Genomic DNA, 22031 nt, shown 5'->3' with positions numbered 1-22031 from the left:
CGCCGAGACTGGCCATCCCACGACGCCTGGTGCATGGCAGCTTCCGTCGCGTCGAATATTAACGAATACGGGCATGTGGGACTGTTGGAATAGAACGGGACCAATGCCTTCGATGTTCCGCTTCACTTGTGGCCGCCATCAAACACACGCTCGGATAGAACGGCCAACTATCTCCCCATCAGGCTATCCGAAAGCACCACGAATGGAAACCGCATCGAGCGTCCAGTTTCGGAGACTCCGGGCCAAGATGTCATCAAATCTGCCCAGAATCTGCCCAGAATCTGCCCAAAACATGCCAAAAGAAGCAAAGGTCGAGGATTGAGTCCACAGGCCAGCATAGCTTCCAATTAGACATGGCCAGCCAAGCGGTACAAACGCAAAAATGCCGCGTCATCCTCGCGACTGGCAAAAAGACCCAGTCCAACATGATTTGGAATGAAACAGCCACCAAGGCAGTGCGGAAAGTAGCATGGGGACAGCCTCATTCTAATTATCCAATAGCACACTCTGCCTTCAGTGGGACCACCCGGAAAGCGCCATGGGTATTTCGCCTGGAAGAAGCACAGCGGACTGATGTTTAGCATGGCGTCAGAGAGGGTCGGAAGTTGCCTTCGACAGTGCCGCAAATGGGAATAGATCCCAATCGATTTGAATCCGGATATCGGAGAAACGGCGGGCCGAATGTAAGCATGGACTGAGCGTGTATTCTGCCCTGGGAGCCTAGTCCACAGCACCGATTGAAGGGCAAATAGGTCCGTAATTCCTGGGCAAAAGCCGTCGCTGTAGCCCCCAAAGGTCAGGCCTGGGGTGGGGGTGGGATGCAGCTCGACAACCTGTATCACACAGCCCACCTCACAGCCAGGCTGCAGGGCGTGGAATCTCCCCCCGGGCGAGCGACGCTGGTAGCCATCCAGAGGTGCGTCCTCAGCGACCGAGCGACGGACGCGGGCTGGCGACAGGAGAATGACCAGGACCGTCGGTGGGGAAGGAGAGACTCGCAGCGCAGGGATCGTCCAGCGGCAAAGGTCGGCGTTGGCCGTGCGAGGCAACGGACGCGACGCAGGCCGGGTGGGGGAATGGTGGTCCGATATCGCGAAGGATCGCTGGGGAGGCGTCGCTGAGCCGGCTGAGGTGCGACCTCAGCGAAGGAGGGGGGATGGGAACAAGACAGGACGTTACCGATACCAGGGCGGGCGGACGTCGGGCTTTATAGCGGCGCGGGGCCGGGCGGTGAGGTGCGGCAGTTCCGGGTCTGGCGAGGCCGTTTCCGGATGCGGCGGCCCCTAAAGGCAAATAACTGTATGTCCACATGGCACTCCTCAGATGGACTCCATGAGCCCAGCCCAGAAAGCTCTGTCGTCTGTTTTCGAGGATAGTTTTATTCGCCGCTTCAGACGGACACAACCATATCAACCTGTCAATCAAGTCCTGCCGATAGCGTCCCGTTCCTGTAACCCTGGAAAGAGGGAGGAGGGGGAAAAAAATAATAATAATAAAAATTGGCGCTGCCCGGAATCGAACCGGGGCTGGCGCGGCCACAACGCGACGTCATACCACTAGACCACAGCACCTTGTTCTTGTGCAATTTTGACTACTAAAAGATATATCCTAGAAAATTGAGGACACGCCAATATTGATAAATTCATTTCACAATTGGTCGTGGATTTGGTTGTAAACTTCTGTGTATGGTTCTTTGCTTCAGGATTTCCTGTTAAAAAAGTGGGAATAGAATAATTATGCGTGTTTGAGTCGTGTCAATAGGTGGGGTTGGTACTTCGGTATATATTCACCCGACCCTACTTAGAGAGCAAAGAATTAACTACTCGTTCTGAGAGCCATTGTCATCACCCTGAACATCCCTGTTCCTATTTCATCCCTAGACTGGAGCGAAAATATAAATAAAAATGAATCAACATGATATATGCAACCGTAACACTCTAATACCCATGCATTTACACAACAAGTCAGGCAACAAAATAAGCCACTCATTCCGTAACCGGACTACCCTCTTGCTGCTTCTTCCGATTCTGCTTCATCGCCCACCCGGTCAATTCTGGATGCGCCGGGTCAATACGCGGTGCGCTCATCTGATCCAAGTAGTCTTCACCCTCAACAGCGGACTGCAACTGCGGGAGGGTCTCTATCTCCTGATTGATCATGCATCCTTCATATGTTTGCCATGATTCATCGGTCTTGGATAGTTAGCATCGTAGAGCATTATAGAGAGTGGAGGAAGACAAACCTCTGCATCAACCCATTCATACGCATTCCACTTCTCATCTTGCATCTTCTTCAGAAGCTCCAGATTGCCAGCAACCATGGCGGCTTCTCCATCTTCACCGGCGGCCTTGATCTTAACATCAATGGTCCGGGCTTCGTTTTCGGCGGCGCGTTCCTCCTCGCCTTCTTTCCGGGCTTTGCCTCTCCCCTTTGTAGGAACCTCATCCAAGGCATCGAGGTGGTGTAATTGTGGGTGTAATTGGACAACAGCAGACACGGGAGAAAGATGTAAATCCTCTACACAGTCATTAGCCAGTCATCCAGCAAACATTCCTAAGAAGAGGATGACATACTCCCCCGAAATGCACCAAGCATATAAACCGGATCCCCATCCTCCGGCGTTTTAATCCTCCCACCAAGCGTCTGAAGCCTCAACAACGACGCCGTCTCCTCCGCATCTCCCCCTTTCTTCATCCCTCCCATCTCCACATCCCCATCCTCCATCTTAACCTTCCCACCACTGCTACCACTACCAGCACCCCCCCCACTGAACCCACCCGCCATACCATACGCACCCCCTTCTCTTGCACTCCGACTTTTCTTTATCGCATCACCGTACCGTAGCCCCTTCCCGACATCATAATTCACCCGCGTGCTAATCGGGACGTCCACTTCAACGAGCCCCGTTTGCGGCTTCAGACGGAGCGCTGTAGGCTTTTGGCCATGGCGATCATCATAGGCTTGGTTCGCGGGTCGGTCGAGGTATTGCAGGACGTAGCGCGAGATTTCGGAGTCTGTGAGGTAGACGTCGTAGGATGCGACGACGGGGTCGGAGTCTGCGTCTGTGGCCATGGTTTCGTTTCTCTCCGGATGATTGGAATCGCGTGTCGTAGTGTAGAAGGTAAGTTTTATCCAATTAATAAAGATAGTCGATATATTATTAATGAAGAATTAGAGCAATCAACCTGACATGCAATTTTTGTCAGAGCAGTCGGCGTATCACTTGATAAGAAAATTGGCGGCAGAATAATGTGCACCGCTTTCTGATTCAGAATGTCCCCTCCTAGGGCTACGCTACGGTCATAATCCAGCAATTAGACTGGCCATAGCTAAGGTAACTTGTTAAGAAATAATCATGAGTAAATACATCATGCACTATTTATAGTTCTCGAGCGTCACAAAAAAAAAGGGTTTGGAAGAAAGATTCAAAAAAGAAATGGCGCTGCCCGGAATCGAACCGGGGCTGGCGCGGCCACAACGCGACGTCATACCACTAGACCACAGCACCTTTGCTTGTGAAAATATCTCATGCTCTTTTTTATATAAAAAAACTAAATAATACCCAGTCGTCCGACTCGGGACTACAAGCACGTGCGAAAGAGTTCTATAGCAAAATAGCATTACGGATAGCTTCATTGTACATTTTGAGCACCCAATACCAATTGATTATCCATCGAAATCAATCGAAATAGCATTGTTCCACCAATTGCCATACAGACTGGTTGCCAACTCGCCACCTTCAATTATCAACTGCAAATCAGGCCTCTGATAAGCAATGCACGTGATCTCACGTGTGCTATCAGCGGAGATCGGTTTGATAATTTTTCTCTTCCGCTTCTTGTAGTCTCGTCGCCGCCATCCCATCTTCCTCTTCCTGCTTATCTTTATTTTCCTTTTGTCCTAATAGTCAGTGCAGGGAAGGGCTGCAGGACGGCTAGCCAGACAATTCCTCTCGTCTTTTGACCACGCCTCAGAGCCATTGTTCGGATGGTCAGATTTCGCTAGTATTGGGCTCCTGTACCCATTTTGCATCTCTAATAATCTTCCCGCATACCGTCAATTTCTCTTCTACCTTTGTTTTTTCGATAATAATTTACGACTTTGCATCCGTTATACGTTTTCAATCTCCTATCATGTTGTCACGAGTCGCTCGTCAGAAAAATACCTTGTCCCACCTTCGACACTCGACTGGCCGCCGGGCGTTGCCGTCTCTGCTCCCATTGCGGTTTCATTCGCAATCAAACCGACCCCTCGCCTTAGAGCGTTCTCGCCGGCCGTCCCTTCAGTTGAACCGGAACCTCGCCACCACTACGGACCAGACCGCAATCGACAATGGATCGTCCTATGTCCCTCTCGACGACTCATACGCCGAAAACGATGAAAAATCATCACAATGGGACCATCTATTCTCGCCACGGGCACAGGGCTTCGATAATTCCTCATTGATCATCATCGACGATCTTTTGACGACAAAGCCCAAGTCTCTTCGGAAGGTCAAGGGTATCGGTGGTGATGAGGATGAGATGATGGCAAACTTGGATATGTCCTTGAAAGTCGGCCGGTTTGATCGAGCTGCTACATTGATCAGTCGAATGGGCAATAACTATCCGGTTGGGTCACCGGAATTTCTCGCTCTCCACAACCGTTATCTCGAGGAAATGGTCACCAATATGATCGTGACGAGGCAGCACAACATGGTTTTACCCATGCAGAGATGGTTCGAGTTAGATATGCCCAACGGAAAGGTTCAACCCGACGCCAAGACCTACGCTATCATGATACGCATGGCGCTGCGTATGTTGCACGGTTCGAAACGCGATAGATCTGTGCGCAGATATTGGGAATTTGCCAAGAGGGATAGTGTTGAGGACCAGGTTTTGGCTGTGCCCATTCTTTCAGAATTGGAGCTTGGTGAACTTTCAGAGGTGAGTTTTACTGGGTTTGTTTAAATCAAATGAATACTGATTGTTTTAGATTTGCTCCTCCGATCTCCAGCGCATGTCAATTGATAGCATGGACCAATCACAGAAGGATTTGGATGCAGAAATCGAAGAGATCGCCGAAGTTATGCCTGTCGCACAAAAAGGTTTTGGTCTCGCTTCATTGAAACAATCGCTTTCGTCGTTTGCGAAGACCCCTAGAGATCCTATCAAAAAACGAGAAGCGGGAGATATCTTAGGAGAAGCACAGGAAGACATGGAACTAACTAAAGAGATCCGGCAGCGACAGATTGAAGCAGATGCTATTCAGTCTGCTCTGGAACGTTGGCGCCGCGAGTTCAGTGAAAGGCAAAAAGCAGGTATCGATACCACCGGTGGCGGGACACGTTTGGGCTCCGTCATGAATCAATGGCATACCGATCTTGTAACCAGACTCAGGGAGGAAATCAGTCTTATTGACGAGGCAGAGAACAACCCGATTCGGACTCGTGCCCAGAAAGAGCGAGCCGAATATGGTGTCTTCCTGCGGAGCTTGGACCCTGATCGCCTAGCTGCCCTTACTATCCTTGCCGTGATTTCCGTTTTTAGTCGAGTCGGTATGGATAGAGGCATCAAACTTTCAGCAATTGTCTCAACAATCGGGAAAGACCTCCAGGATGAGTTAATTGCGGAAACCGCCCTGAAGAAAAATTTAGGGGCAGATGCCAAACGTATCAAGGCACTGAAGCAGATCCTCTCCGGTCGTAAACGAAAGGATGGTCGGGGTCGTTGGCAATATCTGGTTCAGAGCCTCCTACAAGAGGACCAAACTCTCGTTTGGCCTCCAAGGGTCTCGGTGAAAGTCGGAGCTGTCTTGATGAGTTTGTTTTTCGAAGTCGGAAAGGCACCTGTTGCGGTGGAGGACCCAGAGACTAAAAAGCGAGTGGTTACTTTGCAACCGGCTTTCCAACACGTGTATCAGATCACCTGGGGCAAACGCTCCGGACTGATCCATCTCCACCCTGAGATCGTGAAGCTCGTCGCTAAAGAACCAGCCGCCGACCTTTTGGGCCGGACATTGCCCATGGTGTGCAAACCCAAGCCCTGGCAGGGAGCGAATGATGGTGGATATTATGTCTATCGGAGCAATCTGGTACGCTCAACTCCGGGTGAGAAGTTGCAGCCGGCTTATATCAAAGCTGTTATCGAAACCCACGGTCTTGCAGAAGTCCGCGAGGGCTTAGACACTCTTGGAAGCACAGGATGGGCTATTAACCGGGATGTATTCAACGTTATGCTGGAGGCGTGGAACTCCGGTGAAGCTGTCGCCAACATTGCCCCTTTGGAACCCGAATTTAGCATTCCGCCGAAACCATCCCCTGAAGATGGCTACCAAGCCGAGAAGGAATGGAACACCATGATGCGTGAAATCGAGAACAAAAGATCTGGCTTCCATTCGATGCGATGCTTCCAGAACTTCCAAATGGAAGTCGCCCGTTCCTACTTGAACGAAACGTTTTATCTTCCTCACAACATGGATTTTCGTGGACGTGCCTACCCTCTTCCTCCCTATCTCAACCAGATGGGCGCCGACAACTGCAGAGGACTTCTCCTCTTCGCTGATGCAAAGCCACTCGGTGAGACTGGTCTGAGGTGGTTGAAGATTCAACTTGCAAACTTGTATGGTTTTGACAAAGCTAGTCTTTCGGAACGTGAGAAATTCGCCATGGATAACCTCGACAACGTCTTTGATTCTGCAGACAATGGATTGCACGGAAAGCGTTGGTGGCTTGAGGCAGAGGACCCGTGGCAATGTCTAGCGGCCTGTTGTGAACTGCGAAATGCCCTTCGCTCTCCTGACCCCACTCAGTATCCTTCACGTATTCCGATCCACCAGGATGGTTCTTGTAATGGATTGCAGCACTATGCAGCACTTGGTGGTGACAGCGTTGGTGCCCGACAAGTCAACCTGGAACCTTCTGACCGTCCGTCTGATGTTTACACCGGTGTCGCTGAATACGTCAAGGAAGCAGTCGCTCGCGAAGCAGCCGGAGGTGACCCAATTGCGCAGATGCTAGATGGAAGAATCACCAGAAAGGTTGTCAAACAAACGGTTATGACAAACGTGTATGGTGTGACTTTCATGGGTGCCATGATGCAGGTCCGCAAACAGCTTGTCGACCACTATCCCGACCTTAGCCACTTGGAAAAGCGACAGGGTGCGCTTTACATTGCCCGGAAGATTTTTGAAGCTTTGGGAGCTATGTTCCAAGGTGCCCACGAGATTCAGTACTGGCTTGGTGACTGTGCGACTCGCATTACGCAGTCCTTGTCTCCCGAACAAATCGATGACATTGCGAAGACCGCCCTGTCGCCAGACGGGGCATTCGAAGAAGCGAAGCCCAAATCGAAGGATCCCACCGAAAAGTTCCGATCGACCGTAATCTGGACAACCCCGCTAGGCCTTCCTGTCGTCCAACCATACCGGGTGCGCAAGTCGCGCCGTGTCGAAACCAGTTTGCAGGACGTCAGCATCGTCGACAGCAACTCGGAGGATGTCGTGTCCAAGCGGAAGCAGCTCCAGGCGTTCCCGCCAAACTTCATCCACTCGCTCGATGCCACCCACATGATGCTCTCCGCCAACGCCTGCCGTCGGGCCGGACTAACCTTCTCAGCCGTGCACGATTCGTTCTGGACCCACGCGAGCGATGTCGACTCGATGAACACGATTCTCCGTGACTCCTTCGTACGCATGCATTCCGATGACGTTATTGCAAGACTCCACGCCGAGTTCAACGTTCGCTACAGCAACAACATCTTCATGGCCCGGGTGGAAGCTACCAGCAAGATCGGAAAGGCCGTCAAGGCGATGCGAAAGAAGAGGAACTCCAAGGTTACGGAGCTGCTAGACGAGCACAAAAGACAGAAGCTGCTCAAGTCGGACGATCCAGAGCAGCAGGCCCGAGGCCGCGAAATGGTCACTCCCGCCAGCCTGTTCGAGGAAATGGGCTGTGGCCACGATGATTTGAGAATCCTGAGCTCGCTGGGTGAAAACGCCGTCGGCCACGTCCCGGAGGACATCGAAGCCGCAGAGCGTAAAATGTCCAACCAAGTGGATACGCAGGATCCCGCCATCGCCACCCTTTTCCAGGACATCGACCCGACAATGGGCAATGGTGAGAAGAACGCCGATGACGCGGAGGGCAAGGAAGCCGAAGCCTTCCCAGAAACCGATGCTTCGTACTTCGGTGAGGCCATGGAGGGCGAAGTCAAAGAGGCCAAGGAGCAGCCGAAGAAGAAGGCGAAGCCTCCGACCGTGTGGCTCTGGCTTCCTGTTCGGTTCCGCGATGTTCCTCAAAAGGGATCGTGGGATATCACTCGTATCCGGGACAGCGAGTATTTCTTCTCTTAGACGTTTTCTTTTCTTTTTTTTTATTTTTATTGTTGTTGTTTAGAGCATTGGCACGGCGTTGGATGGTTTGCAAAAAAGAAAAGCCACTGAACGAAAGCATTTATTACTGAAATGTGGGTGTTTTTTTTTTTCTTTTCTCTCTTGCTTTGTATATCTATACCCTGTTGGTTTATTAAAACCCCCCGCCCAACCGTGTTTTCAGATTCATGATTCTGGATGGATATTTGTCTTCTGTATATTATTTGATGTCAATTGGAAAAGAGGGATGGTATCATGATCATGGCATGTACGAATAGACGTTAGAATTGGATATGTTTCATCCACTCTGGATATGTTAAGCAGTAAGAATACCCAAGTCCAAGACTTAAATGAAATTTGGTTTCAATGTAACCTGTGATAATGCCGGCTATGTATGGAAACTTTTCAGGTAAAGATATATATACTGACAGGTATCCCTCGACCGACAGAAATGGATACTCAATGGTAGTGAAAAATAAAAACAAATAACAAACAACCCAAAACCAGTCTAACGCCTCATCCCTTCCTATTCCCACCCTTTGCCCTGCTACGAGTTACCCTGGTGGATTGGGGCTCTTCGTCTTCCTCTTCCACCGGCCCTGTAGGTGTTTCTGGGCTCGAGTTACTCGCAGCGACCATAACCGCCTCCTCAGTATCATATTTAACTGGCGAGTGGTTGTTCGCATCAGGCTTGGACACGGAGTCCCAAGTAAACTCTCCAGCGCTGGATTGGGAGTTGCGGATGTTCGCGAGAACCTTTGTCGCCTCGCTCTCCTCGCCGTTCCATACCCCGCAGCCTCCGCATCGCCAGCGACCAAGTTCTTCCAGAGTTCGGACGCCAGGTGGTGCCTGGCCGTTGACGAGTCGACATGTGCGGCAGATCAATGCTACCCGGTTCTTGGGTTGTGTTTCGTCTTCTCCTAAGAGGACATCTAAGAGACGGTCGTACCAGTGGGATTGTTCGATGTATTGGGAGGATCTTGGGAAGGCATTCGGAGCAAATCCAGGTTCATCGACGGGCTGTTGTGGTCGCGGAGGTTGAGGAGGGGTCTGAGGGAAGGGTTGAGGCTGGTTTTGCGCTCCATAGGGGGACGGTGGGGATGGGTTGGGAGGCGATTGTGCTGAAGGAGTTACAGGTCGTCGAATATTGGCTGTCGGCGGCGGAGCTAGTCCTGTGCGTGCTACCGGTGGCTGTTGTTGTTGCGGCGTCGACGGTTTACGCTGGGCCTCCAACAACTTGCGCTTCTCGTCATCGCCCTTTGACGGTGACGGTCTAGGGGATTCCCCACCATACTTCTCAAGCAATTGCTGGGTCGAGTTATATTTGGTAGCCGCTTTGAGTTTCTCGATGGTAACGTCTCGTTGCTTATTCAGATCATCCAGATGTTGTTGGGTCTTGGAGATGCGGTAATCGAAGAATCGGCTGGCCAATGTCCTAACGACGTAGATCCTGCACAAGTCAGCATCGGGATCCACAACAAGGTTATGTTTTGCATCAATGGGTTCCGTACAAAACCGGCCCGCCAGAAACAGCAGAGTATTCAACGATTCCCCAATTCTGCCAACCGAGAACGAGAGCTAGGATGATCGAGTAAAGGAGGTACGCGAAGGTGGTGTAGAGCGTCCAGAGAGCTTTGAAACGGCGGGCATTTTGGCGGTGGGTGTCCAAACGCGCGGTTGCATTGTTGATCTTGGTCGAAAGAGCGGCAAGCGTCTTCTCGAAGTGCGCTGGGGAGTTGTCCTCGCCCTGATTTGAGACATGTGAGTTTTCCACCCGTACTCCATACACCACCAACTAAAGGGATAGAGCAACGTACCTTCCAAGGCCAGAGAGACACCATGACCTAGTTGAGCTTCAGACAGAAATACTTAACGCAAGAGCATATCTCAAATAGAGAAAAAAAGTGAAGTGTCAAAAGTGTTAGGCATGTCAGGCAGCTGGATGTGTTGTCGCCCTTTCGCCAAAACGTCACGGGAGGGACAGCGCAACACGTGCCGCCTTCCTTTCTGGGAATAGCCTCTGCATCTCATCTTGGTCTCCTCTTTTCTTGTTTTCTCAAACTATCGAGAAAAATTGCTAGCAAATCTGTAACATACTAACTGAGAAAGTCACATGAACCCCTGGGTATGGAAGCAATTGGCTTAAACACCTAATAGCGCTCTTTGTCGCCATCGGACGCTTCCGGGTCGATGTCTATCCACGAGGCAATCCCCTATGTGAACAGGGATCTGACTGTGATACCGGTCTAAATGACACTTGCCGGTAATTCGGGATGCTTGAACTAGCTCGCCATCAACCTCCCCAGAAGGCCTCCGGGCCTCCGACCTAACATCGGCGCTAGTTTCTGTGACCTATTATTGGATTTCGGGCCTTGATTTCGGTAACTAGACGGAAGCGGCCGTGGAAATCCGGGACTCCATGAGCTCATGAAGATCAGCATTGGTGCAAACAAAGAACAGTCCCCGGGCGGGCTTGGCCAGACCGAAAGAGAGAACTAAAAGTCCCTCGGGCTGTCTCTTTGTCTGTGATCTACAGACCGTGGTGTCCTTTTTCTCAGGTGAACCTACTAGAACAAGAGCCGAAGCATGCATCGCCATTAAGTTACCCCCCACGGCCTTTTTGTTGACTTGAACTGCTGTGTAACGTGCTGGATCGGACAGGCTCGTCGTTGGTATGCGACAATCTTGTCAGGGGAATTCTCTCTCAGCATCTTTTAGAAAAGTGCTGGGCAGACCATGAATATCACGAGAGAAAACTTATTTTCCGCCATGGCGCCTGAGAAAACATGTCATGAAAGAGACGGTACAAAAGCCGTCTCTTTTCATTCATGGTTTGATTGCGGCGTATGGTAGTTACACCAAATTTGGTTGGCTTCCTCTAGCGCCTGTCAAACCCAACGAACTGTTGGTTAAATGAACTCTACTCCTATTGGCATCAACGAACATAACGCCCTCAGAAAACCACACCGCACGAGATAGGTCAATCTACCGTGGTCACTGTCGCTAGGGAACTCCTGGACACTCGAAGCCGCTTTTTTCTTTTAAGCTTTGGCAACGACAATGAAAAGAGAACTACGCGAGCTGAACTAGAATGATCAGAATTACCTTGTTTTATTGGCAATCCTCAAGACGTAATCCGATTTCACACGGTATATTGTCCTGTTCTATGGGGTCATGAAGTCTGTGCTCTCTATTTGAACCCGAGGGGCTTAAGGGATCATAGCCCTGGTATGAATATAATATTGCTCGTATCTGCTGCTTCTGGCCCTTAAGTTCTCTCACTTCATGCTTCTTTACTTCTTATTTCCACTACATCCTATGTCCTGATAAATTGTCATAATGGAAGAGCAAGTGCTGTCACGACCGACCACCGAAGCTGGACTGTGTCTAATGGTGGCCTTCTTTGCTGTTGCGAGCTACAATGCATTGGAGATATTTTTTTCAATCTTTGAAATCTTTAAACGCCGCCATGGACTATACTTCTGGAGTATGCTAGCAGCAACATTGGGTATTCCCCTCAACGTCACTTTCAGCATAACCTCTATTTTCACCTTAATTCCCATCATTCCTTCCGTCATTGGCTATCTACTGGGGTATTATCTCATGAGTGTTTCTCCATTGATTGCTCTTTACTCTCGCTTACACTTTGTCATTTCAAATCCTCGAAGGCTTCGATGGATCCTATATGGCATCATCGCTCTCTCCTTATTCATAATTGTTACCATGACAATCTTCATTTTTTGCCAAGTTGCGGGTCTCTCACACTTTAAAAACTACCGACTCATCTGCTGGAACGTCACAATGACCTGTCTCTGTGTGACCGAGGTATCTCTATCTGGGGTATACATTCGAGAAGCAATCATGAATTTGAAGCCTGTGTTGAGGATGAAGGGCCAGGAAGGGAGAAAACTGATACTGCACCTGGTCACCCTCTATATCTATGTCATTATTCTCCTTGGCATCTTTCTGATACTCATTTACACGAAACATTACGTCCCTGCGCTCGGTTACCATAGCTTCGTCTACAGTATCAAGCTCAAAACGGAGTTTGCAATCCTCAACAAATTGATCTGCTTGGTCAGGACCTCTATCGATAGCCTTGAGATCCCACAACCGCCGGCCCCAAACGCTCTGCGTAACGTCCGACCCAACGGGTGTCAATCGATTTTGAACCAGAAACCGCAACAAAACTCGGAAAGCTCAACGTCAGGACGGAACTCGAAGGGCGATTTTGAAGCTGCACAGAAGCGAAGCTGTGGCGAGGATGAGCCTGATGTTATTATACCGATGCCTCCCCGAATTTTATCACCAGACCGCTTGATTACAGGCGTGGAGCGAGTTTGAGCCATTACATGGTTATGATAGTCTGTACATAGACTGATATCTGGTATAGATATACACTATTACATAGATAAATTATATGACCAGAAATGAAGTGAAGTAAAAGAAGAAGAATCTATGGCATATTGCCCATTCACTACTAGAATTCCCTGCTCTTCATAAGTTTCGGAGTCGTATACAATCTCTCTACTACTTCATATTCTCTGCAAGGTGTCAGGGCTCCCCAGGATACTGATTCTACCCTTGAACACGAATACCCATATTCCTACGGAAGAGAACAATAGAAATTGATTGAGTACCCGGTCTCCGACCTCAATTGACAACTTATTTGCATTATTTCATATTGGCAAATGCGCTCAAATATGTGCCGCGCTCTTTATTGCTTATCTAGCGTTTTGCTTTTCGCATAGTTCCCTTGTACACCCTTCATTTTGTATGCATGTCCGAAACGGTATACCTTCTCTTCTTGTAGCTGTACGAAACATTCTAGATAGATGACTTTTTATGCGGTTTCTAGATACACCAATAGACTACCCATGGTACACTATGCAAATGCTAGGGAGATACACCTTTGCCTACGTCCAGTCCTGGAACCTGAACTGTTAACTGTGAAAAGTGGGCCAACGTCTACTATAGATTCGATCTTCAGGCAAACTTTGAACCAACCGTTCGACATATACTAAGCCAAATATATCGACTTCCTTGGCTACTTAACCGGATGAGGATTGAATTCTTATCATTAGAAGAGTCTATGGTCTGCCTGACCCACCATAGGATTGAGACCTTTTTGGAAGTCTTTGACAAGAGGGATGAGATAGGACTTATCAGTATCCCAGAGATGCTTAATTCCTTCGTCGTTGTATACCGTTTAACTCATCATTTGTGAAAGGCTCAATTGTTAATAAAATTCTCTCAGACATCAGTCCAATGGGGTATATGTTCGTGTACTATCATGCAAAACCCATATAAACATAGACCCCAACACCACTGCCAGACACATGGAAATGTATAATATAAAACGCCGGGTACCGTATGCTTCCCGCCCCAAGCCCAGAAATGCAAATGTAAAACGTATCGACATATCAAAACACCAAAAATAGAATATAAAAAAACTTAGAAGACAAGAAATTACGCCTTCCTAGGCTCAAACCAACCCCCCCTTTCCCATTCACCGGGACGATAAGTCGTATTATTTCGGGCCTCATCATCCTGGAGGCCCTGGAAGAAGATGTTCAACCGGTTAAAATCAATAGGTTTCATGATCCAACCATCGAAACCGGTTTCAATGTATGTTGATGCGTCTTTTTCGAGTAGAGATGCGGAGACTGCAAAAATAGGCACCTGGCTATTTATTTTTGCAATTTCAGATAGCGCGTCTTTGGGTATTTCGCTTTCGAATTCGCGGATTAGTCGCGTGGATTGCATGCCGTCGACGATGGGCATCTATTGTTGTTGTTGTTGTCAGATTCACCCTATTTGGTATACCAGACTGGGGCAAACATACCTGGATATCCATCAATACTACATCAAACTCTTTGCAATCCGCACGATAAGCACTAGCACATGCCTCCCCATTACCTGTAAGATACACCATATGACCCAGTTTCTCCAGTCGCTTTTGGATGATCTTGCTGTTGATCGGATCATCCTCGGCCACCAGGACATTGAATTTTTCCATAGTAGTGGGCTTGGGCTTGGGAGCCGCAGAAAACGGCATGGATTTGTCAGGCTCCTGCTGAGACAGACCTGATGGCGGCACAGGCTTCTCGTCCACAACAGCCGGGTTGAGAGGCAATGTGGGTCTTTCAACATCCTGTCCAGGTACTCGAATGGCACCTAGCGGTATTCCGGAATCTTTCACAGGGGCCTGACCTGGGGGCAGAGAAATAGGAGGAACAGTCGTACGGATATCAGGGCCAGGTACGAACTCTGTGGTCGGTGTACCCGAGACAGACCTGCTGGTGGTCTTTTGCGGTTTAGGAATCAAGGGATCACTCGCATCCATCTGCTGAGTTCTTGTAGCGCCGCCTTCACTAGCACTCCGGGCTAAAAACGGTTCTTGCATGGCGCTGATCAGGCGATCGGCCTCACTTCGGTTACTATGAGCGCTGCTACCGCTCTTTCCGCTGCGATTGCTCTCAGCGCTTTGGCGGCGTGAGCGATCCCGTGAGCGGTTCCTACCCACCAGCATAATCTCTTGCTGATTCTGGAACGGAACCGCCGCCTCCGCCACCTGTTTGGGAGGATGAATATTACCATCGGTTGTCGAAGCCGCACCTTCTGGAACAGAGAATTGCAACGAGATCTTGAAGCGGCTGCCTTTGCCCTCTTTGGACCGCACACCCAGCTGACCTCGCATGTTGCGGACAATTCGAGCCACAAGCGCAAGCCCCAGACCAAGCACTCGTTTTTCTTGTCCTTCCGGGGAAGGAATGTGATCTTGGCCATCTTCATCATCCATAGACTCTATCTGCTCAAGCTGCTGGAACAATGCCTCGAGGGTATCTTGAGACATTCCCGAACCGGTATCCACAACTGCCATTTCAATAATCACGTCGCCATTGTTGGGCTGGACTGCCGCGCGCCAGACCTCGACGGTAACGCTTCCGGTCGAAGTATGCTGCATGGCATTCGAGATAAGATTTGAAATCACCTGGCGAATACGCCGCTGATCCCCCACAACTGCAGTCGGTAGTCCGGGGTGGGAGTGGGCGTTGAAAGTGATTCCCTTGCGTTTAGCTTCACCCTCGAACATATCCATAGCCTGTTTGATCGTCTGTGGCAGGTCAAAAGATTCATCTTTGATAAGATTCTGTCCCTTCTCCGTGTTAGTCAGGTCGAGCAGGTCGTTGATGACGTAGATCAGCGATTTCGAAGCAGAGTAAGACTTGGTCAGATTATCGCGGGTCTCACTGTCCAATGTGCCTTCCATTGCTATTTCAAGATAGTTGATAATAGCATTCAGCGGAGTCCGAACTTCATGAGCTGAGTTTGCCAGCAGCAATTGCGTAAGTTGGGAGTTCTCCATGGCTGCTTCCTTCTGTCGCCACACTCTAATGAACTTTCCATATACCAAGCACAAGACCGCTGCCGTTTCCACATCGGTCTCGGTCCATTCCCGGGATTGATCGAGGATAGTCTCGCACCAGGCCTGGAAGCTCTTTCGCGGCTCTAGATGACCGTCCACGACTTTCTTGTCGTATGGGTTACCGGCCCACTGGATTTCCGTCAAGCGGCCACGGCGGAAGAAGACCATGAAGTCTGTTCCGCCTGTAGACAGAGGTACATAAAGCAAACCCGAGATATGCTTGAACCCAGGAGGATAGCGCAGGTCCGGGAGATCTTTGGTGACATGATGCGATGCTAGGACGGAGTTAATCCGGCGCATTTTCAAATACTCCAACAGGGCCAGGATTTCCTGAGAGTAGGTAAGCCTTCCCAGTATTTTCGTCTCGTCCCGAATACACAGAACACCGTAATCAGCATCGAACAGTTTGAGTAGATCATCCGACGAGGCGATGATGTATCCGGAAGGGTTTGCATCGGTGGGAGCGGTGTTGATTAATTTACGGGCCTGAAGTCGTGTGGAATAGGAAAGGCGCTCGATGTTTCGCGAGACGGTATCTCCGACCAGCCGGCACATTTTTCGGATAGGGAACGAGACTCTCATGCCGGATTTGCCATATGAATGGCACGAGATGAGTCCCCAAAGCTCGTTGAATCCGTTAATACTGATCGACATGGATGCGCGGATATCCATATTTCCTAGATACTTGATGTGAATGGGGGACATCGCACGCAGATAAGCATGGGTCATATCCAGTGGTGTCTCCAGGTCCTTGGCTGTACGGCACACGAGTCGTGAGGTCGTTTGATCACGGTCATATAGCAGTCGGACCTTGTTGATCCGGTACAGATCGCGAGCTTGTCTGGGGATGTCCATGGCAGGAAAATGAAGGCCTTTATATAGATCAACAGAAGCTCTGGGATCAACCAGTTCGGCCACGACGGTGCCGTTCCAATTCAGATCAAATTGATAAATCAGGACCCGATGAAATCCGGTCAGCTCCTTCACTAGCCCAGTTGCTGTGTTCAGCAAAGACTCGAGTGTCTCCGTGCGGGCCAGCTGATCTTGGATCTGAGTTAGGATGCTGAACACTTCCATAGCGGCCGCCTCTCCTTTTCGCCGGCGAGCATTGCGCAGCACGCGTAACGGCTGGTTGATGCTGCTGGTGCTAGCTGTGAGCTGTTCCGGGGTCGGTGCCGACCCCAGAGTTGCGCTGGGTGACGATGGCGTCTCGCGACCTGAGATGTTCAACGGATTGATCTGATCATCCTCCAGCTCGAATTCGCAAATGATCAGGCTGGGATCGGCTGGGCAAAGATGGACGGCACTCCAGAACTTGCGAGAACGTCGCATGGGCTGTTTGATGGCCAAGAGGAATACCTCAGGGCCGTCTACACTGGGGTCGAACGAACCGTCGCGAATGAAATCGATGTGGTCCAGAAGGGTATCAGCTTGGTCGTCCCTGAGGATATCACAGAAATTGTTCAGGGCGAATAACTCGTTCGGGGAATACCCGAGCAGACTCTTGGAATTCTCGCTGGCAACGCGGACGAGGTACTTGTCGTCCGCTTCCTCACGGAGAGCCACCAAAACACCAAAACTCTGCACCGCACCGGGGATGTGAATCGGTTCGTCCTCGCAAGGCTGGAAGGGGGCACCCGGTCCCGTGGCAACAGCATGGCCGCGCTCTGTGACCACATGCTCGAATCGTGAGGTAACAAGACTGGTCCCTTCAAGGGTTTCCTGACTCTGCGGGGGATCCAGATTTACAGCCGAAAAACTCTCTTCAGTCGCCTCGGAGCTGCGCCGTCGATCTTCGGGTTCGTCAAGGTCGGGAATGTCTGTCGCACTGATCGATTGGGGAGGATCGTTCACAGAATCCGCCCTGGCTCGAGACTGCATCTGATCCCAGGTATGCGCATCGATTATGGAATACCGACGAGCGCCGTCTCTGGTAGGCGAAGCCGGATGGGTTGGCACCGGTTCAGGAGGCTGTGGCGTGGGATCAACCGAGACGACGGAGCGAATGGGATACACGATATCTGTGCCATCGAAGCTGGTTTCGCGCTGGAGTTCGGCCGGGGGTGCAAGACGATGTCGGCTTTGATCTGGTGGTGCCTCGTTGACACCGGATTTCTCCGGAGACGTCATTTGTTAAGCGTGAAGCAAAAAAAATGTCGACGGGGAGTGTTGAAGAAAGTGAAAGCCGACTATGCCAACATGTGGAGCGTTCTTAGGGCGACGGCTGTTCGGATCGGGCGCGACTCTTCGGAAGAGGGTCGATGGCTGACTCGGGTCTGAAGACGAGCTAAAAATGGCTTAGCCAGTGAGCAAGTAAAATTGTATTGGAATCCGAAAAAGAATGAAAGCGCAAGGTGCGAGCACTACTCTCTGGTAGCATAGGAAAAAGAACGGCTTACCAAAGTGGGATGGGCCCACGCGGGGCAAAGAGCGGACTGGGGGTCAGGTTTAACCAAATTAACTATGAGTGGTTGGCAAAGACCGCTCGATTGTAGAGAATTCTTTTGTCGAGAGCTCTTTGGTCGAGGGAGAAAAAACACCGAGAGGGAAGTGGAAGAAAGTGGAAGACAGCCATAACAGGGCAGGCAATTGGGGGGAAGTGGGAACCGTCCAATCAGCGACTGTATAAGGGCGTGGAAGGATATGCAAGAAGAGTGCATATAGAACTACATGGTGTAAGATATCCAGACAGTAGTACAGAGTGCTATACAGCGCAGGATGAAGTCTAAATAAAGCGAAGCTGCATTCCATATACGTGATGTCACGAGACCTACTTGAGTCAGGCTACTAGTAGCATCTTCAACGCTCTATACAAGTCAATCACTGATCGATCGATATACTCATATCGATAACCAGATCACCCCCGATCAATCGACAGGCTATGTCCCCCCAAACGCAGACTCCCGATGCAAATTCGCCGCCCGATCCTGCACCGGCCGAGCATCAAAATACGTCCGCATCTCCACGACCTGAAACTCCAACTGTTCCTCTAGTTCCTGTCCCGGCCCTAACTCCCTTAATATCTTCTTCAACTCCAGAACATTAAACTCCTCCACCCGCACCGCAAACTGATCCGGATCATTCCGGAACACCGTCACACTGGTCGCCTGGAACATCACCGTCCGCGTGTGCCCGTCAGATCCATCTGGGACAATATCCCATGCTACCTCCATGTCATGGTGGAATGCGGAGAGGTGTTTGCTGCGCACTTCGAGGAGTGGGACTACGTTGCGGCCGGTGCTGGGCGGGTTGCTGCCCACGTAGATGGGAGCATCGGGGTGCAGAAATGGAGCGACGGGCTTGCTGATTGGGTCTAGGCAGTCTAGGGCAGGGAGGAAGGATTTGAGGAATTGGAGGCCGGGGGAAGTGTTCGTGGGGATAGTTGTATATGGTCCGTGGTGTATGGTGACTGCCATTGCTGGTTATGCAGGGTAGTGGTTGCTTGTATATCTCAAAGTAATGAAGACAGATATCACGTGGTTCTGTAGTGTAATGGTCATCACTGCGGATTCTGATTCCGCCGATCCCGGTTCGATCCCGGGCAGGACCTCTTCAAAAAAATTTTTTTCTTGTTTCAATTGATTTACAGTTGGGCCTGATGTGTATAATGAATGCAGTGTGCGGAGGGGAGGTAATCTACGATGTGCTTGGCTTGAGTAGTCAAAGTAGAGATACACTCGGTACATGTTGGATCGTTTGACATGTAGTTAATACATCTCGCATAATTAAATCACGTAATTTTTGACTATAATACAATACAGGGTGTCCCTGTCATGCCATATTTCGGTCGTATGTATTTCATAACCGCTGACGTCAGTATAGAGTCACTAATGCCCTATGTACACCGTACTCCGCACTGGGCGGGATGATTGCCCCCGAGTGCGAAATCTCGTGTGGCAGGGGTAGGTAGTACTGTGCAAATATGTATGCAGATATGTGCACGCCCAGAGGCGGTTCGTTTTAAGATGAAGGTCGGTGATATGCAAAAGCCGTGCGATCATGGAGGTCGAGAAGTCTCGAGCGAAAATGACGGGCGGCCCCGTCGTTCTGAAGCGGGTACACTGTCCTCAGACATACGTCCCCACGGTGGCCGCGACTGTCGCCTCTCATCTTCTATCGGAGCTGCATGGGTGATATCACCGGTCAACTGAGCTGGATTAACGAAATTCGGGAACTCGTCGTATTCGGAGGATGTAAGGTCGGAGCGATGGGTATGCACGAGCGAAACCAGCTTGCCCAGCACGCCGAATTCCAGCTTGAGCTTGACGCTGTACACGGCAGCCTTCAGGGTTGTCTGTAGAGTGTATAAACCAACGTATTCCAACACAAGGAGAGCAATGTCCAAGAAGATCATCACCAGGTTGATGGCGATCAACTCGTACATCAATTTGCTCCGATGAAGCTCCTTCTCCGGTCGCAGGCGAAGTATGTTGATGGTTTCGAAAATGTAGATACTGGCAATGAGAATTTCCTGCGCACAAAACCACGTGAGTTCAAGACGTTCCATGACATTGTAGCCTTTGATAGATGCTTGGCTGCCGACGTAGACGGTGCAATAGGTGAGGACCGTGGTCGGAATGAGAATCACGACGGCGCTGAAGACGATGAGGTAAAATACGCGCCGCAACACAACGGGACTTTGTTCAACCAAATGAAGGCGAGAATAGAGGACAAAGGATTGGCCTGGGACCATAAAGTACCACCCAATGGTGGCGAGCGTCACCGCTAATCCAATGGGACCGATGGTAAAGAATTCAAACAAGAAACCGATTGCATGAAAGATGACACCTATGGTGGTAGACAAAAACATTGCCCAGAAATAGAGACCGCTGTAGCGATTGAAAGTAAGAAAGATGAGAATGATGAGTTCGATTGCGTTGTACCAGGCAATGGCACTGAACACGATCATACAAGCCTTGATGGCCACACTTTCCCCCTGGTATCCATGGAGAAGACCCTCCGGAGGGTAGGAAAGCGAACTACCTATGGCCATGGTGGACGAGAGGCCTTTAGGTCAAGAAAAAGGACGGAGTAGTGTCTGTACAAAACGAAGTATAATCCAACCAAACTCTATCCCGGTCGAAGATCCACGCCATAATTTACAATTTCACAGACACGAAACCACCATCGAACTGGAGCATGATTGACGAAGACAAGTATACTGCGCGACGGAGGCCGATGTACCCAATCTCATGATTGAATGCGATAGCGCTAAGTGCTGGTATTGCCGCCGTCTGTCAACCAGCTTGACGCAGTGATAGTACGGGAATTAACAAGAAATGCGTGGAGAGGGAAGATGCGAGTTCAATATCGACAAAAGTTGTGGAAAAGTGGTGACGGAGTCGGTTGCGGCGGTGACGGAATGGTCGAGGGCAGCTCTGAACTCGGCAAATAGGCGATGGAGGAAAGGGGCGAATACCGAAACCCTCCTCTCTTCAGGGTATGCGATTGTAGTTGACAAGCCTATTATCCCCCCCCGCAAAGCAACAAACAAAAAGACAGAGAATAAGAATTAGGTGGAAAACAAAAGACGAGGAAGTGGTGACTTAGCGGTATAAAAGAGAAAGAGGAGGTCGAAAATTGACGCAGGTGATTAATTCTGCCTGTCTTGTCCGGGGTTCGCCGCGTGTTTCTTCATGGGGAAGCACTAGTCCGCATTGGTGCTAGGTTATTTGCTTTCTCGGGCGAGCGCTGGCCTTGGCGTGACTGGGGTACATCTAGATATAGGCTTTTATTGGCTGAACGATCCTTTGGCCTAGCTGTATCTAGCTAGCGTAACGTGCCAAGATCCCGATAACCCGGGTTGGCGACGGTGTGTGTGGCGGTGGGTGGCTGATTCGCTATACTTAGCTATTCACCACAGCATAAAAAAGAACATTTGTTTACCTGTATCGCAGAGCTATTGATACTCTGCTAAAGTATGAATACTCTGTAAATTATAACTATGTACTATGCGACAACAAAATCCGCCTGCCGATCGCCTTTGTCAGTCACCAGTGCAACCGCGGATAGTGCAAACCTTGAATCTGGACGAAAGGATACTTGCTTGGCTCATGCTCCGAGCGGAACTATGCAATAATCAGGGGTAACAAAGAGTGACACAACGCAGCACATGAAACACCTTGTTCTTAATCCTGTTAAGTGGCAATTCAATATCGATTCAAAGACCAATGCTTTTTGGCACATCCTCCCTACGAGTCATACTGGCATGTCAATCAATTATGGAGAAATACTTAGGCTGCCCTCCCCACGG

The 22031-nt window shown here is 50.0% G+C and overlaps 8 protein-coding genes and 3 non-coding genes across 11 annotated transcripts; 3 read left to right on the top strand and 8 right to left on the bottom strand.

The window, feature by feature from the left end:
- Window positions 1–924: 924 nt before the first annotated feature.
- On the bottom strand, window positions 925–1311 carry EURHEDRAFT_404724 (uncharacterized protein; the record flags this gene model as incomplete). Its single annotated transcript, XM_040780332.1, has 1 exon — window positions 925–1311. The coding sequence occupies one exon, from the start codon at window positions 1309–1311 to the stop codon at window positions 925–927; it is 387 nt and encodes a 128-aa protein (XP_040636595.1).
- Window positions 1312–1500: 189 nt separating this feature from the next.
- Window positions 1501–1571, bottom strand: EURHEDRAFT_t127. The gene has a single exon. It is a non-coding gene; the product is annotated as a tRNA-His (tRNA).
- An 88-nt stretch (window positions 1572–1659) lies between these two features.
- On the bottom strand, window positions 1660–3421 carry EURHEDRAFT_483819 (uncharacterized protein). Its single transcript, XM_040785538.1, has 3 exons — window positions 2574–3421; window positions 2243–2517; window positions 1660–2192 (listed from the first exon to the last, which is right to left on the bottom strand). Exons 1-3 carry the CDS (start codon window positions 3070–3072, stop codon window positions 1986–1988), a joined length of 981 nt encoding a protein of 326 aa, XP_040636594.1. The 5' UTR covers window positions 3073–3421; the 3' UTR covers window positions 1660–1985.
- A 16-nt stretch (window positions 3422–3437) lies between these two features.
- EURHEDRAFT_t126 lies at window positions 3438–3508 on the bottom strand. The gene has a single exon. It is a non-coding gene; the product is annotated as a tRNA-His (tRNA).
- A 625-nt stretch (window positions 3509–4133) lies between these two features.
- Window positions 4134–8331, top strand: EURHEDRAFT_461574 (DNA-directed RNA polymerase; the record flags this gene model as incomplete). Its single annotated transcript, XM_040784726.1, has 2 exons — window positions 4134–4925; window positions 4975–8331. The coding sequence occupies 2 exons, from the start codon at window positions 4134–4136 to the stop codon at window positions 8329–8331; spliced, it is 4149 nt and encodes a 1382-aa protein (XP_040636593.1).
- Window positions 8332–8613: 282 nt separating this feature from the next.
- EURHEDRAFT_414848 (uncharacterized protein) lies at window positions 8614–10289 on the bottom strand. The gene is made up of 3 exons (XM_040782541.1): window positions 10167–10289; window positions 9861–10096; window positions 8614–9799 (listed from the first exon to the last, which is right to left on the bottom strand). Exons 1-3 carry the CDS (start codon window positions 10188–10190, stop codon window positions 8866–8868), a joined length of 1194 nt encoding a protein of 397 aa, XP_040636592.1. The 5' UTR covers window positions 10191–10289; the 3' UTR covers window positions 8614–8865.
- Window positions 10290–11736: 1447 nt separating this feature from the next.
- EURHEDRAFT_431344 (uncharacterized protein) lies at window positions 11737–12432 on the top strand (the record flags this gene model as incomplete). The annotated part of the gene is made up of 1 exon (XM_040783412.1): window positions 11737–12432. A coding segment is annotated over one exon (696 nt), but the record flags the coding sequence as incomplete, so codon positions are not given.
- Window positions 12433–13818: 1386 nt separating this feature from the next.
- On the bottom strand, window positions 13819–17908 carry fphA (putative sensor histidine kinase/response regulator; the record flags this gene model as incomplete). Its single annotated transcript, XM_040784706.1, has 2 exons — window positions 13819–14133; window positions 14195–17908. 2 exons carry the CDS (start codon window positions 17906–17908, stop codon window positions 13819–13821), a joined length of 4029 nt encoding a protein of 1342 aa, XP_040636590.1.
- Window positions 17909–18520: 612 nt separating this feature from the next.
- EURHEDRAFT_414847 (uncharacterized protein) lies at window positions 18521–19520 on the bottom strand. The gene has a single exon (XM_040782540.1). It carries the CDS (start codon window positions 19192–19194, stop codon window positions 18658–18660), a length of 537 nt encoding a protein of 178 aa, XP_040636589.1. The 5' UTR covers window positions 19195–19520; the 3' UTR covers window positions 18521–18657.
- Window positions 19257–19328, top strand: EURHEDRAFT_t128. Its single transcript has one exon. It is a non-coding gene; the product is annotated as a tRNA-Gln (tRNA).
- Window positions 19521–19835: 315 nt separating the features above from the next.
- EURHEDRAFT_424750 (uncharacterized protein) lies at window positions 19836–20756 on the bottom strand (the record flags this gene model as incomplete). The annotated part of the gene is made up of 1 exon (XM_040783378.1): window positions 19836–20756. A coding segment is annotated over one exon (921 nt), but the record flags the coding sequence as incomplete, so codon positions are not given.
- Between the last annotated feature and the right edge of the window lie 1275 nt (window positions 20757–22031).

This window comes from Aspergillus ruber, assembly GCF_000600275.1.
Source record: "Aspergillus ruber CBS 135680 unplaced genomic scaffold scaffold00024, whole genome shotgun sequence".
NCBI classification, from domain to species: domain Eukaryota; kingdom Fungi; phylum Ascomycota; class Eurotiomycetes; order Eurotiales; family Aspergillaceae; genus Aspergillus; species Aspergillus ruber.
This window is presented reverse-complemented; position numbering and strand designations above follow the sequence as displayed.

Excerpts from the sequence above, each read along its gene's own strand:
- EURHEDRAFT_414848 (XM_040782541.1), bottom strand. The coding sequence starts at position 10,190 with ATGGTGTCTCTCTGGCCTTGGAAG. Across the intron at positions 10,097-10,166 it reads TGTCTCTCTGGCCTTGGAAG|GGCGAGGACAACTCCCCAGC; the intron begins GTACGTTGCTCT and ends GTCTCAAATCAG. Across the intron at positions 9,800-9,860 it reads GTTTCTGGCGGGCCGGTTTT|GATCTACGTCGTTAGGACAT; the intron begins GTACGGAACCCA and ends TGACTTGTGCAG.
- EURHEDRAFT_414847 (XM_040782540.1), bottom strand. The coding sequence starts at position 19,194 with ATGGCAGTCACCATACACCACGGACCATATACAACTATCCCCACGAAC.
- EURHEDRAFT_483819 (XM_040785538.1), bottom strand. The coding sequence starts at position 3,072 with ATGGCCACAGACGCAGACTCCGACCCCGTCGTCGCATCCTACGACGTC. Across the intron at positions 2,518-2,573 it reads GCTTGGTGCATTTCGGGGGA|AGGATTTACATCTTTCTCCC; the intron begins GTATGTCATCCT and ends ATGACTGTGTAG. Across the intron at positions 2,193-2,242 it reads ATGAATGGGTTGATGCAGAG|ACCGATGAATCATGGCAAAC; the intron begins GTTTGTCTTCCT and ends TAACTATCCAAG.